The sequence below is a fragment of the Bipolaris zeicola genome, assembly GCF_000523435.1.
Source record: "Bipolaris zeicola 26-R-13 unplaced genomic scaffold scaffold_154, whole genome shotgun sequence".
Classification (NCBI taxonomy): domain Eukaryota; kingdom Fungi; phylum Ascomycota; class Dothideomycetes; order Pleosporales; family Pleosporaceae; genus Bipolaris; species Bipolaris zeicola.
This window is the reverse complement of record NW_006912203.1, coordinates 1-12,786: the sequence shown is the minus strand read 5'-3', so window position 1 is coordinate 12,786 and position 12,786 is coordinate 1. Positions and strand designations below refer to the sequence as shown.

At 51.7% G+C, this 12,786-nt stretch overlaps 6 protein-coding genes across 6 annotated transcripts; 3 read left to right on the top strand and 3 right to left on the bottom strand.

Moving 5' to 3' along the window:
* Positions 1-31: 31 nt before the first annotated feature.
* COCCADRAFT_39111 (uncharacterized protein) lies at positions 32-809 on the top strand (the record flags this gene model as incomplete). The annotated part of the gene is made up of 2 exons (XM_007716819.1): positions 32-115; positions 225-809. 2 exons carry the CDS (start codon positions 32-34, stop codon positions 807-809), a joined length of 669 nt encoding a protein of 222 aa, XP_007715009.1.
* A 479-nt stretch (positions 810-1,288) lies between these two features.
* Positions 1,289-2,206, bottom strand: COCCADRAFT_103272 (uncharacterized protein; the record flags this gene model as incomplete). Its single annotated transcript, XM_007716818.1, has 4 exons — positions 1,289-1,530; positions 1,674-1,701; positions 1,764-2,061; positions 2,115-2,206. The coding sequence occupies 4 exons, from the start codon at positions 2,204-2,206 to the stop codon at positions 1,289-1,291; spliced, it is 660 nt and encodes a 219-aa protein (XP_007715008.1).
* A 2,226-nt stretch (positions 2,207-4,432) lies between these two features.
* COCCADRAFT_103256 (uncharacterized protein) lies at positions 4,433-4,639 on the bottom strand (the record flags this gene model as incomplete). The annotated part of the gene is made up of 1 exon (XM_007716817.1): positions 4,433-4,639. One exon carries the CDS (start codon positions 4,637-4,639, stop codon positions 4,433-4,435), a length of 207 nt encoding a protein of 68 aa, XP_007715007.1.
* A 383-nt stretch (positions 4,640-5,022) lies between these two features.
* COCCADRAFT_103243 (uncharacterized protein) lies at positions 5,023-6,469 on the top strand (the record flags this gene model as incomplete). The annotated part of the gene is made up of 4 exons (XM_007716816.1): positions 5,023-5,066; positions 5,116-5,187; positions 5,239-5,870; positions 5,967-6,469. The coding sequence occupies 4 exons, from the start codon at positions 5,023-5,025 to the stop codon at positions 6,467-6,469; spliced, it is 1,251 nt and encodes a 416-aa protein (XP_007715006.1).
* A 958-nt stretch (positions 6,470-7,427) lies between these two features.
* COCCADRAFT_7296 (uncharacterized protein) lies at positions 7,428-9,024 on the top strand (the record flags this gene model as incomplete). Its single annotated transcript, XM_007716807.1, has 2 exons — positions 7,428-7,770; positions 7,823-9,024. 2 exons carry the CDS (start codon positions 7,428-7,430, stop codon positions 9,022-9,024), a joined length of 1,545 nt encoding a protein of 514 aa, XP_007714997.1.
* Positions 9,025-10,151: 1,127 nt separating this feature from the next.
* Positions 10,152-11,117, bottom strand: COCCADRAFT_103278 (uncharacterized protein; the record flags this gene model as incomplete). Its single annotated transcript, XM_007716815.1, has 2 exons — positions 10,152-10,613; positions 10,764-11,117. The coding sequence occupies 2 exons, from the start codon at positions 11,115-11,117 to the stop codon at positions 10,152-10,154; spliced, it is 816 nt and encodes a 271-aa protein (XP_007715005.1).
* Positions 11,118-12,786: the final 1,669 nt, after the last annotated feature.

Below are 12,786 nucleotides of genomic sequence, written 5' to 3'. Positions count from 1 at the left end.
CCCACTCCAATCAAGCCCCATTTCCTTCATAATGTTGCGCTCGAAAAAGTCCGAGTCACTTCGCATCGTCGTGCTTGGCCATTCGCAGGTGGGCAAGACATGTTTCGTCGACATGGTAAACCATCACCCTTTTCTTGTCCAACACCACAGCACGTGACCTATTGCCCGCGCAACCTTCTTCTCCCTCTCTCGATGATTGTTTTTTTTTGATTTGTCCATACCAGTTCCTCGAAGGCACACATTTCATCTCCCACTCCGCTATCTCGTCCATGCCCTTATCCCGGCGCATCTCGCACTCGGGTGCTTCCTTCACCCTCTCTTTTATAGACTTGGATCTCACAGGACCCATCGCATCCTCGTACCGCACGATAGTCGATGAATATCTCCGCCTCGCAGACGGTATAGTCCTGCTATACGACATTACTTGCAGCTTGTCTTTTGCCAGCGTAACCCATGAGTTCTATGTTCATGCTTGGACATGTCGAGACGATATTAGTACTAAAGAGGTAAATGGTCATGTGACTAAAAAGCGCTTTGGATGCGTGCTTGTTGGCAACAAGCGCGACGTAATCGTTGGTGAGGATGCATCGAAACGTCAAGTGGATAAAAACATGGCGGAACAATGGGCAAGTAGCCAGGGCTCGAAGCATTTCGAAATCACTGCGAGCGAGCGGGGTGAAGTAGAGGAGGTGGTCAAGGCGCTGGTGGACAGTATAGCAAGAGCGAGGCGTACGGATCAGAGGGACAAGGCAAATGGGGCCACAGAGGACAAAGGATCTGTCTTAAGGTTATTCAAGCGTTCTGCTTAGGATTAATGTATAGTTGGAAGGACTGCAATCCGTATCTGGAGCTTGGAACTGATGGTCACGAAGCATAAGATGCGCATTGCGCAAAAGCCTCCTCGAGTTGACGCACGCGCGTTTGAGAGCTGCGGTGCAGTGCTATAACTTAACGGAGAAAGACATTCTGCCAAGGATACAGCCGTGGATATGATACAGAAACTCAGCTGGAAAAAGATTGTGTGCCAGGAAATGATGCTGAATCTTTTTAGAGTTTCCTAAGTAACTAGTCACCGTTGTACGACCAGTCAGAATTATCCGAGTTAGCAATGGGAAATGAGCACCTTACCAGTAGCTGCCCATGTTCTGGTGTTTCGGATGTGCAGTATCACATGCATATATACAGGCGGGCTCTTCCGCTAGACACATGTCATATCGAAAGTTGAACCACGGTACCCCTGCGCGTACCAAAGGTTCATCTTACCCCAGATCCCTGGCTGTATATTGGACTATGCGAACTTCCATCGCTTCGCAAACTCTATTCCTTCCGCCAAAGTGCCCACTCTTGCATCGATGGCATACCCTTCTTTCTCGAGAGCAATGCACTCATCCCATAGGCTTTTCAGTGGAACCGAGAATGTTTCAATGAATTCGTTATCCTCGAGGCTTGGCTGCGGATTGCGATTCTCTGGAAGAGACAAATCGACAGTAACGTGGATCATTCTCAAGTTGGTATTGCAAAAACCCGGATCTGTGTGGGTGATCAGTTAGTGGAGACGCGGAACGGCACGAATAGCTCCCTTGTATAATCGTCCTCATGTTGAGTCTTAAGGTGGGAAATACAGCAAGGATGCCAGTGCATCGACTTGGGTGATCCGGCTATATACGACTTACCATTGAACATGATAGGGCTGATTCGAAACTAGCGAGGGGGGATAGAAGATCAGCATGTCTTCCCGTCAGTAGGCGAGAAACATGACTTACGGTTTGGTCTTCGATTAGTTCACCAACATAGCCCGTCTCTTCTTTGAGCTCGCGAAGCGCACACATTTCAGCACTCTCACCAGGATCCATGAGACCGGCTGGAACTTCGATGACAGTGGCATTGACTGGCGGACGCCATTGCTTTTGGAGGACGATGCGCGGTTCGTCGTTTGGCTTTGCAGGATCTTGAAGAATGGCTGCAACACCGACGCCGTCAATATCCATACCCTTGGGTCGCGTAAGGCGCTCGCCAGACTCCCAAGTGCGCTCGACGCCTTCGGGATCAGTGTAGGTAGTCCTATGGAAAAAATTCAATGCCAGTGCGCCAAGGACGACAATTCAGCTACGCACTTGATGAATGTAGCCCACTTTGCGTCCTTGTTTTCCAGCGGCTCAATCTTAACGATCTTCGGCTTCCTCGGTGCACTGTTGACTGAAGCCATGATGGGGGTTGCGGAGCTGAGTTAATGCGGGGGCGGATGTGGCGTGCGGTCGATGTCAGCCGCTAGTTGCAAGCCCTATGACGGCATACATCGCGAGTGCCTGCCAAGAGTCTCAGAACAAGTACAAGGGACGAGCGATGTCTTCAATTTACACGTGATAAGAGTGTCGCCTGGCAACACTCATCTGCTCACCAGCCATCATTAAACATGCTTTGATGTTGTATGTAGTTGATATAGTAATTTGGACTTGTACTTGACGAGCCGGTATGGGTGTGTGCTCCTGTTAACCACGGAGAGGGCACAGGCCTCGCATGTATACACGAATGCTTTCACGGCGTTGTTGAATGATTTGCAGTTGCTTGTCCTAAGGCGGGATCATGACGTTCAGATAAGAAAAGTGTAACCAGGAGCGGAAGAGACAAGCTGCTGACGACCCTGTCGATCTTCACGGGTTTGCTGACTGCCCATAGAGGAAAGCCACAGGGTGCAGGGTAACTTCCTGGTACAAACAACACGCTGCTTTTCCAACAACACCACTCCAATAAGCCAACTGTTGACCTGGTCCTGCAAAAGAAGTTTTTTTCCGAACAAGAGTCATGTTAGGTTTATGGTAGCGAATTTCCTAGTAATGCCGCCGAAAGAGAGTTGCTACTAGATCTTCACTAGGAAATGCGCTAAACTCTCGTCTATTGATAGTTTGCCGGAGACAATAATAGCGAAAGGCGGCGTGCGGCGTAGGTTCAGTAGAGAAGGCCGTGGAGTCCATGGCATTACAACCTGTAATCTCGCTGCATCGCATTGGCCACGTTGTGGCGTCATGGAAAGAAATCACAGTGTGAGGCTTCGGGCCACGCTACCCGGCGACCGCTGTTGCTGGTGCGAACAAGTACGAGGTTATAGGGGAACACGACCGCAGAAGCGCCAGTACCCGAGCTTGGCCAAGGGAACGGGCTTGTCTGTACGAGAGCACTTATGTAAACAAGCGATGGTATCCCCTGTCACAGCGGTCACGGTGCCATCCGAGTAAGTAGACATGGAATGTAACAGCGGATAAACCCAAGGTAGCAGATGACGCCTGTTGGCATACACTAGCACGTTAGCCGTGCCATCAAGGAACTTGTCATGATGATGCTGTTGAGGCGCTGGCGGCGGCATGGGGAACTGCGGCCCTCGCCCGGAATGGCTGCGCAGTGGGTCGTCGTTTTGCCGTCGCCGTCGAAAGCGGCACAGTCTGCACGACTGAGGACGCAGAGTCAGAAGCGAGTTATAGGTGTTTCGTTTGGGCGGCGCTGAGCCAGTTGCATCGTAGTGCGACACGCCTCTAGCGATTTGGGCTTGTAACAGGGTAGTGGCTTTGCGCCCTTTGCATCATGTGCATCCACAAACCATAGCGTGGGATGGGGGAAGGGTCAACGGTTAAAGGCACCTTGCACTCTGTAGACATGGTATGTAATAATGTACACCTAGTAAGTAGGAGTAGGCCACAGGGCAGAAGTCGGGAGTCTCACTATGGCTACCGAGCGAGCCGGGAGGTTGCGGTCAGTTGTGGGGGCGACTTGGGGAGACGTGCGAAGAGCTGTGGCGAGAGCGCAATAGGGTGAAAGCAACGAGAGAGAGAGAGAGAAAGGCTTGAGAAAAGCATGTGATGGCTGGCGAGTATGGACATGGGCATTGGCTTTCGCATGGGTGTTGGTGTGCTAGGACTGCAAAAAGAAAAGACGCAGGGGCCACTGGCGCCCGTGCCTTAGCCACTTTCGGGTGGCTTCTCCTGCCAAGCACTAAATATAAGCGGGGCGGGCTCGGCGGCCTGACCGTCCGCTATTTTGGTGCCTGTCGGCATTTTTACTCGACACACGACCGCCCAGTATATGCCAATTATCACGCCTTTATCGCTTTGCCTCTATTCCCCCCTTCCAAGGCCCGGGCCAAATGTCCATGTTGGGCTGCTCGGCCAGCGGATGCCATCTGTTGGGCCCGCCGCCGTTTGTTGCGCCATTCCCGGCGCTTCAGTACCATAGGGCTCTGGGTGAAGCAAAGCAAAGCAAGCAGTCGCCCAGACAGCGAGTGCAGTGCAGGTGGAACTTGGGCGGGCTGGACCACCAATAGGTGGGATTTTACGAGCGCCCAGATTGCCATCGATCAAGAGCGCTGCTGGATCCTTGGGAGCACTGACTTCGGGGCAAGGCTGCCTTTGCATGGGTAACGGCTACTTCACAGCCAATATCCTTAGCGCATATGCGTGAAACTTCTTTTCCTGGCAGTGCCTTGCCGGTGATTGGCGACCGATGGTCTCTTTTGCGGGCAGGCATTAACACCCGAGTTCCTTACTCCGCTTTTAGATCCCAAAGCATGTGTGCCCACGCCGGATGTAGGTACGCATGGCGCCAAATCGCCCAGGAAGACAGCGATCCCTTCTGGACCTACTACCCTCATTTATCCCCCCTTCCCTCCTCGCTCCTTCGTCTAGCTTTTGGTTTTTCAGGAGTTTGCTTCCCCGATCCGATCATTACTGGTGTGCTTCCATCACACGTCCTTTCGCTTCTCATAACTACTATATTGTCTATACTGCGTATTTCCCGACTGCACATGTTCTGCATCTTCACCCACCACTCGTTTGACAGCAAGACAAAACAACCCTACAACTAATCAGGAAAGAACGCACATCCTGTCCTAATTCGGATCGTCACCACACCTCGAGCACCGGGTCACTGGAACACACTACCTTGAAGATTGCCATCCGTACACCACCAACCCCAGAAGACTACCTTCCCTACGATACCCCAATTTAGACACCACTGTCCGCTACCCTAACCACAATGGCGAACTGGTTTGGAAACCTTGACTTGGCATACAAATATGTGTAAGTTGCCGTACACACTGGCTAACGAAACAAGACTGATCCGTGTCAGTGTCGTATTTATGAGTTTGCTCCTTATTACCATCATTGCTGGATTCATCAAGGTGCTATACAACCGACAGAGGTACGTTGAACGAACAAAGTAACACTCTGCAGTAGCTTACAATGGAAACAGGTTAAAGAAGGCGACCAAGGCCGAGCTTGAAGCTGGACCCAAGGAGGACACCGTCGAGCTAAACCAACGTGAGAAGGATGAGGGAGATTTGTTTGGTATTCGGGCCATCGAGGCAGGTTTTTACGCTGGTGTTGCTCAGTCGCGCCCTACATCAAGGGCAGGATCCATCGTTAGCAATCACCCCGGAGCTATGAGCAACAGCACGCTGGTTGGAGGCAGCGCCAGCTCGCCGCTCATGAAGGGCCAGTCCACCAACAACAGCACGCTCAGTCTGAACCTCAGTGCCGCCAACGATGCCACTCACCGTCCTCCACCTTCAACCTTGAAGCTCCGTCCCTCGGAGGCTGAACTCAGCGGAAGGCACAACCACATGGTCGACATGTCGCTTCAAGTTCCTCCATCGCCAGGTGCTCCTCCTCGCGATCCCCCAGCTACGACATTTGGTTCTTACGAGCACGACAACAACAACTTCCGACTTTCCGACACCATGGCATATGACTCGTCTTCGGGCCAATCACCTTACAACCCTCCTACCACTCAGCTGCCTACGCTCCCGGGCCATGCGCTGCGGAAAGAATCCCGATCGCCATCGCCTGAGAATGGATACCCTCGCGTGCAGGTTCACGAGCCGAGTAGGTAGCCAGCTCCCTGGTGCGTTGAATTTTTTGTATTTTTAGCAATTTGGTAGTTACATACTATACTGGGCCCACCCTAACTTTTGACCAAAGACTCTGAGCCTGCACAATATTCGTCGTATGCTGTCCCCGCCAGACTCCAACCGCGCGCATACTCTCCGTACTGTGAAGGAGGAAGCGATGCAAGCAGCATGTACAGCAGCAACAGCCACACGGGGCTGAGCGCATTTGGGGTAGTGTACCACACATCGGAGCATAGTGGTATGCAAAGACAAGAGGCGGAAAGATTGGCGAAGGAACGGCCATTATCCGAGTCTTCGACGGCAATGTCTGGGCATACGTCGATCCTGGGGTCTATTATCAGCGAGGGCGAATCACAAGGTCGACAGTCGAATCTTGTTGCGCCTGGGCAGTCAGGGGCGACGGACTCGCGGCTAAGCGAATTCTACGAGGCGTACTACCGCAACTCGCACTTTGGGCCGGCGCAGTCTGTTGAGACGATGCAACACAGTCTGGACAGACGATCCGTCATTATCGAAGTCGACACGCCCTTGGCGTCGCCTATGGTTTCTAGGCAACCCGGGACTGCGTATTGAGACTGGACATGCACGCCAGCGTCAATAGCAAGACATGGCTGGAGCTGTGACCACAAGACAACATGGGCCTCGGATGGACCTAGGATGCTTTTCTTTTCTTCTTCTTCAACTGGGACGGTTGAACTCTGGATATTCATGCGGTTGGGAAAATCGGAATTTGGGATTTGGACAGGCGACAAAAAAAAGATACGGTGACGAGTGTTATGTCTACCTTCTAGGCAAAAGGGTTTTGTCCACCACGACACGACATGGGGGGTTTCGTTTAATATTCTCTTCGGATTGTGTATTATATATTTATTGTTGGCTGATTTGTACAAGCCATGGTTGGTTTTTGTTGGTAATAGGTATTAGTATGGATAAATAATCGGATTACCTGCTGCACAGGATTTACTGCAGCAGCCTTGTAACATGAGAATTCTGCCATGGATACATATGCATGAGTGTTGTGCAGCAGTGGTTGATAAGGCTGCCAGCCTTGTTTCCTTAGTCACTCACCGTCTGACTGCTAAAAAGACGATGATGGTGTGAGGCCAAGTCAGTTTTGCGGGTGAGGCCATGTTCACGCCACGCTGGCCAATGAGCATGCAGGGACGGTAACCCCTGGCAGAAACATGGAGGCGGTGAGGGCGATCCCTGTCGTCGACATCGACGCTTAAGATCGTGGGTTCGCCACGCCTGGGAATTAAGACAAGAGGGACGAGTAAAAGCTGCCGGACCCTAACAGCTTTTGAGCCTCGCATCTCGTGTTTGCCTACCTCTAATTATCTACGACTTTTTTTCTTACCACGTCCTCTGACCCTATTCTACTACCTAGCCCTGTTGCTTTTGGCTGTCCAAAATCACCTGCCTCGAGCCCAACACTTTTGCTTGCTTGTTTTGTTATCGCAGCCTCCACCGCCCTCACCCACCATCAACGCTTTCAGCTGGGCCCTCGACCCGGCCCATAATAATCGCAGCCATGCTCACCATGTATTCTGGCACCAAGCTCACCGAGCTACCGCCTGGTGTCAGCGCCACACATTCTCCACAGCTGCGCAAAAGAGGCTCGTCGACACAAATTGCGCCCACGGCCCAAGCCATAGAAACAACAGACTATCGCGAACAAAGGCGGCGCATCCACCACGAGGCAGATGTCGTCATTGTCGGTGCTGGTATCCTGGGCTGTGCTGCTGCTGTCGCATTCGGCAAGCAGGGCAGAAGCGTCATATTGCTGGAAAAGAGTCTCAAGGAGCCTGACCGCATTGTCGGCGAGCTGCTGCAACCTGGCGGTGTAAATGCCCTTGAGAAATTGGGCATGAGGGGTACGCGGTGTCTGTTTCGATGATGAAGTGGGATGCTGACAGAACATTATAGATTGCCTTGATGACATTGACGCCATTCCCTGTTATGGCTATCAGGTCATGTACCACAAAGAGGAGGCCCACATTCCCTATCCCGACAACCTGATTAAAGGCGCGCCCTCAAAGGCACCCGAAGGTCGCTCCTTTCACCACGGCCGCTTCATCTCCAAGCTCCGCGCAAAGGCAAAGGCAACGCCCAATGTTACTGTTGTTGAGTCGACTGTCACGTCGCTAGTCAAGAGCGACCACACCAACCAGGTCGTAGGTGTATCGTGTCAAACTGACGGCGAACAAGACTATTTCTTTGGTGCTGTGACCCTGGTCGCCGACGGCTATGCATCAAAGTTCCGCAAGGAATACATTCCTCACCAGCCCCAGGTCCGCAGCAAGTTCTGGGGTCTGGAGATGATTGATGCTCAACTTCCTGTCCCGAACCACGGCCATGTCATTCTCACCGACGCACCTCCAATCCTCATCTACCAGATTGGTACCCACGAGACGCGTATTCTCATCGATGTACCAGAGAACTTGCCCTCGGCGTCGCCCAAGAACGGCGGTATCAAGAACCACATGCTCAACGTAGCACTGCCCCGCCTTCCGGAATGCGTACAGCCTGCATTCCGCAAAGCAGTCGAGCAAGGCAAGCTCCGTAGCATGCCAAACTCCTTCTTGCCTCCCTCGACGCAGAAGCAGGCCGGCCTCATCATCCTCGGCGACGCAATGAACATGCGCCATCCCCTTACCGGAGGCGGCATGACGGTCGCCTTCAACGACGTAGTCCTTCTTTCTTCCCTTCTCTCCCCCGCCAACATTCCCTCGCTCGAAGACTCCGAGGCCGTTCTCGCTGCCCTCGGCAAATTCCACTGGCAACGCAAGAACGGCACCAGTGTCATCAACATTCTCGCCATGGCCCTCTACTCGCTCTTCGCCGCAGACAACGTCTACCTCGAACTCATCAAGAAGGGATGCTTCAAGTACTTTTTACGTGGCGGTGCCAGCGTCGCCGAGCCAAGCGGCATGTTGGCCGGTCTGATTACCCATCCCTGGATGCTGGTCTACCACTTTTTCTACGTCGCCGTCTATGCCATCTATGTCCGACTACTCGAGGTTCCGTTCTACATGATCCCATGGACACTGATTGTCGAGAGCACAATGGTGATATGGACGGCCGTCTGTGTTATCGGTCCTTACATCATTGCCGAGGCCAAGATTTGATGAAAAAGATGACAAAAGAACGAGCAAATGTTGTATGGAAACCTCTTTTTCGTGAATGTATATATCTCTTTTTAGTTTGCATGACGCTCGCTCTTATGTCCTTTATCCGAGGCGCCTGGGGTGTCTGGACAGCTGGCTGGTGTTTGATGGTAATTAGATTTTTTTTTCTAGATATGATAGTAATCGTAATTTATATGACATTTAAGTCATTTATTCCTATCGATGCTTTGCAATGTGCTTATCATCGATCTGTCTCTGAACAAAAATGGTACTCCAGTGCATCACCGTATATAAAACTCTTCTACGCACACTACGGTAATTATCCATCTTCCTCTTTCTCAACATATTTCATCAGAATGCAAAAAACAAGCCCCTGATACCAAAATTTCTCCATCTCCTCAGATCCATCTTTCCAGATTCGAATGATATTAGTTTGTATCGAACCTATCATATCGCTCTCTTTTTTTGGGCGCTCAGAAAAACATACAGATCCCTTAGATTATTCCTGCTTCCCATGAGATATCCAAGTTAGGTCTCTTCATCATGTACTCAATCCCTTTTTGGTTTTTGGTTCACTCAATGGGAGATAGAAAAGTTAGAGACTTTGATGAAGGGAAACAAGGGATTGTTTATTTTGTACTTTGTAGGAGGGATTTCGTATGTTGTAGAGAGACTAGAGTATTGCTTAATAGAGTAACTTATTGGGTTAGGATGTAATTGTTTGGAGTTAAGTCGGTGAAAAGATTGATTTTCTGGGAAGGGTGATGGAGTGTTATTGGAAGTTTGAGAAGATTATTTGTGTACACCAACGATATGCATGTACAAAGAGAGTGAAGGAGAGCGAAGGAGAGCAAGACTGGACAAATCTAACTTCATATTGTACTTATCAATAAACATATAGTTAGTTATAGTATATATTTAAACTGGTATCAATCGTAGTCCCATTAAATTTGTACAGACAAAAAAAAGAGGATGATGAAGATGAACAGAAACGAAAGGAAACTGACCCATCCTTGCGACTTGAGATACCTCCCCCCCAAGAGATTTGTTAAGAGTGTGCAATAAAAGAAGGAGGAGAAAGAGGAAGAGGAAGAAAGAAAGAAAACCCCGTCTGCTTGGTTTTTTTTTCAAAAAATCTCCAACCCTTCAAAATCCACACACAGATTCCTTGCTTGAAACCTCCCATCACCGCCAGCCTCGCCATTCGTCGCAGTCCGTCTGGCATCAAACATGCTGAGGCCAAAGTTAGCCGGACGACTAGCATACACGCCCACCCTGACCGCCTTATCCTCGACGCCCCAGAAAAACCACGTCACCTCCCTCAACTTTTTCCAGCCGACCAAATCATCCTCGTACCATACCCAAAGCGCATAGCCAATCCGCTCAATCTTGACCCGTAAGTCGTAGCGTCGCTGCTGGTGCGCTGGGAGCGCCGAAAGCGACCAGTCGGCGCCGTCAGAGTTTGCGACTACAGACGTCGCGTGGCAGGCGTTGTTGCAGAATTCCAAGCCGACTTTGACCCATTTTGAGGCTGGCATTTGCACTGCTGGGTAGGCGGGTGGGGGTCCGCGGCTGTCGACTACGACTGGCTGGGGTCCGGTACCAGGCGGGTTGGGGGATGGTGGTTCCACGTTTCCAGGGTTGCTGGCTATCGACGTCTGAGGCAGTGATGACGTCGCAGGTCCTTGTGTCGCGTCGTCGTCGTCGTCTTCTAGCAAAATATCTGCAATATTGGGGACCTCGAGGGTGCTGGTTGTTGATGTTGTTGTTGGTTGTGGTGATGTTGTTGCCGCCGCTGCTGCTGCTTGTTGTGCTTGTCTTGCCGCCATTTGTCCTGGCGGTGTGCCCGCGAATATGACCAACCCCCCTTGATCCCATTCCAACTCCCAATCAGCAGACACTGTAACTTCAGCGGCTATGAAAGGATTGCGCAGCGCTGTGTAAAGTATCGGGGCCGTGGAAACATCACCGGATGGAGGCTTTCTCCATAGGTCGGTATTTGGGGGCGCTGCCAAGGTAAAGGAGCCCAGCCATTCTGGCACAATGTCGTCCGAGACATTGAGAGGCGTGAAGGAGGAGCTCGCAGGCGGCATCGTTCTCGGTGGATTGCGGGTTTGGCCGTCGGGCGGGCTTGTGATGGGATGGCGTATATATGGCTATCAAGGGCTATGGATCGGTAGTAGACGAGGGCAGTTCCGGTGGGTTGCCGAGTGATAGTGGTTGAGTGGTTGTCTAGCTCTGTGTGACCAAGCTCGGAAGGTCATTCGCTTTGGCAAAAGCAAGGGTCCGGCTTATGTTTGGCTTGGGCAAGCATGTCAAATGGACCAGAGATCTGCAAGAGGGATCGTGAAAGGCGCCCGCGCGGAAAGCCGTCAAGGAAGCCTATCGCACGGTCAGCACGAAACCGTTCCATGTCATAAGCGCGCCCCTTATACGGCGCCCGTTCGTTTGCGCCTCAGCACCTGTGGCTGCGTGCATCCCACGCGTGCCAACGACGCATTCGGCTTTTTCAATGCGCTTGCTCACCTTTTGGCTGGACGGGCTTGTCTGGCGTGCTCTTTTGGAAGACTTGGAACCTGCTACGTAGGCACGCAGGGAGGAGCGGTCTAGAGTTTATATAAGTAGATACTCTATCTGGTAGTGCTTGGCTTGGCCTAGTCGGCAGGTTGCTGATGGTCATCCAAGCTGAGACGGCTTGCCACCGCAGACGGTCCAGCAGCTACGCGTCATTGCCATTGCACTACGCGACGTGGGCGTCAGCCAGTCCCAGGAGTCATTGTTGCGTCGGTCCCAGCGAACGGATCTGGTAGGAGAGGGGCGAGACGAGCAATTGCTCAAGGGAACATGGGCGCCAGCTGGAGCGCAGAAGGTGAGGCGGCCTAGGAGAGGCGATATTTCTCAGCCCCGCTGCTGCGCCGACAGGAAAGCGTAGAAAATTTTCTCCTTCATCTCTCGCGCCTGAGGCACGTTGCTCGGAGGGGGGGTGGGCAAACGCGGCAAAACGGTGTGATGCTACTTTGCTTTTCTTCGTCTTCTTCTTCTTCTCAGCTGCGGGCAGCCGTTGCTGACTCCAGCACACTGGCTGGGATTTGGGAGGTTTGTGTTTTCGGGCGAGGCTCGATGCAAGATTTGGTGGCAAGGACGGACGGATGTGTTGCAAGGTTTCACAGCAGAAGAGATATGTTTTGCATATGCCCTTGCAAGGCCGTAGGCGCTCGGTATCATTGGGCTTTTTTCCCCTCCCCCGCATACATACGTAATCGAGAGACTCGCGCCGAAGACGGCTGCCGCATGGCTACACTTCCGGCATACCACCGCCGCCGCCCTGCAATTCTGGTGATGCGTCCAGCCCACTGCGTTTGTTGTCAACCAAAAGCCACCTTGCGCCCTCATGTATTGCCCGCTGTATTGGGCAGCATGGCATGTCCCACTCGCCCAAACGCCTGCACGTTGTCTTCCACCATGCAGTTATCCGATGGTGTGTTGTTCATGTTTGATTCAGCGCCCCGTTTCTCTGCCAGAGGGCATTTATCATGATTGGCAGCACTGGGTCCAGTCTGTGTACTCGGTATCAGTCCGATTGTGTTGTTCATCTTCAGTAACGTGAGCGGCAAGCGAAGCGGCCGGGTAAGCGAAGCGGCCACCTAATTAAGTATTTTATCTTTGTACGTTAATAACTCAACACCACAACATAGTATTGCATTAAGAAGTAGCTTAAATTAATCGTCTACTTCTATTGTATCTTTTTTACAAGTGCGCTTG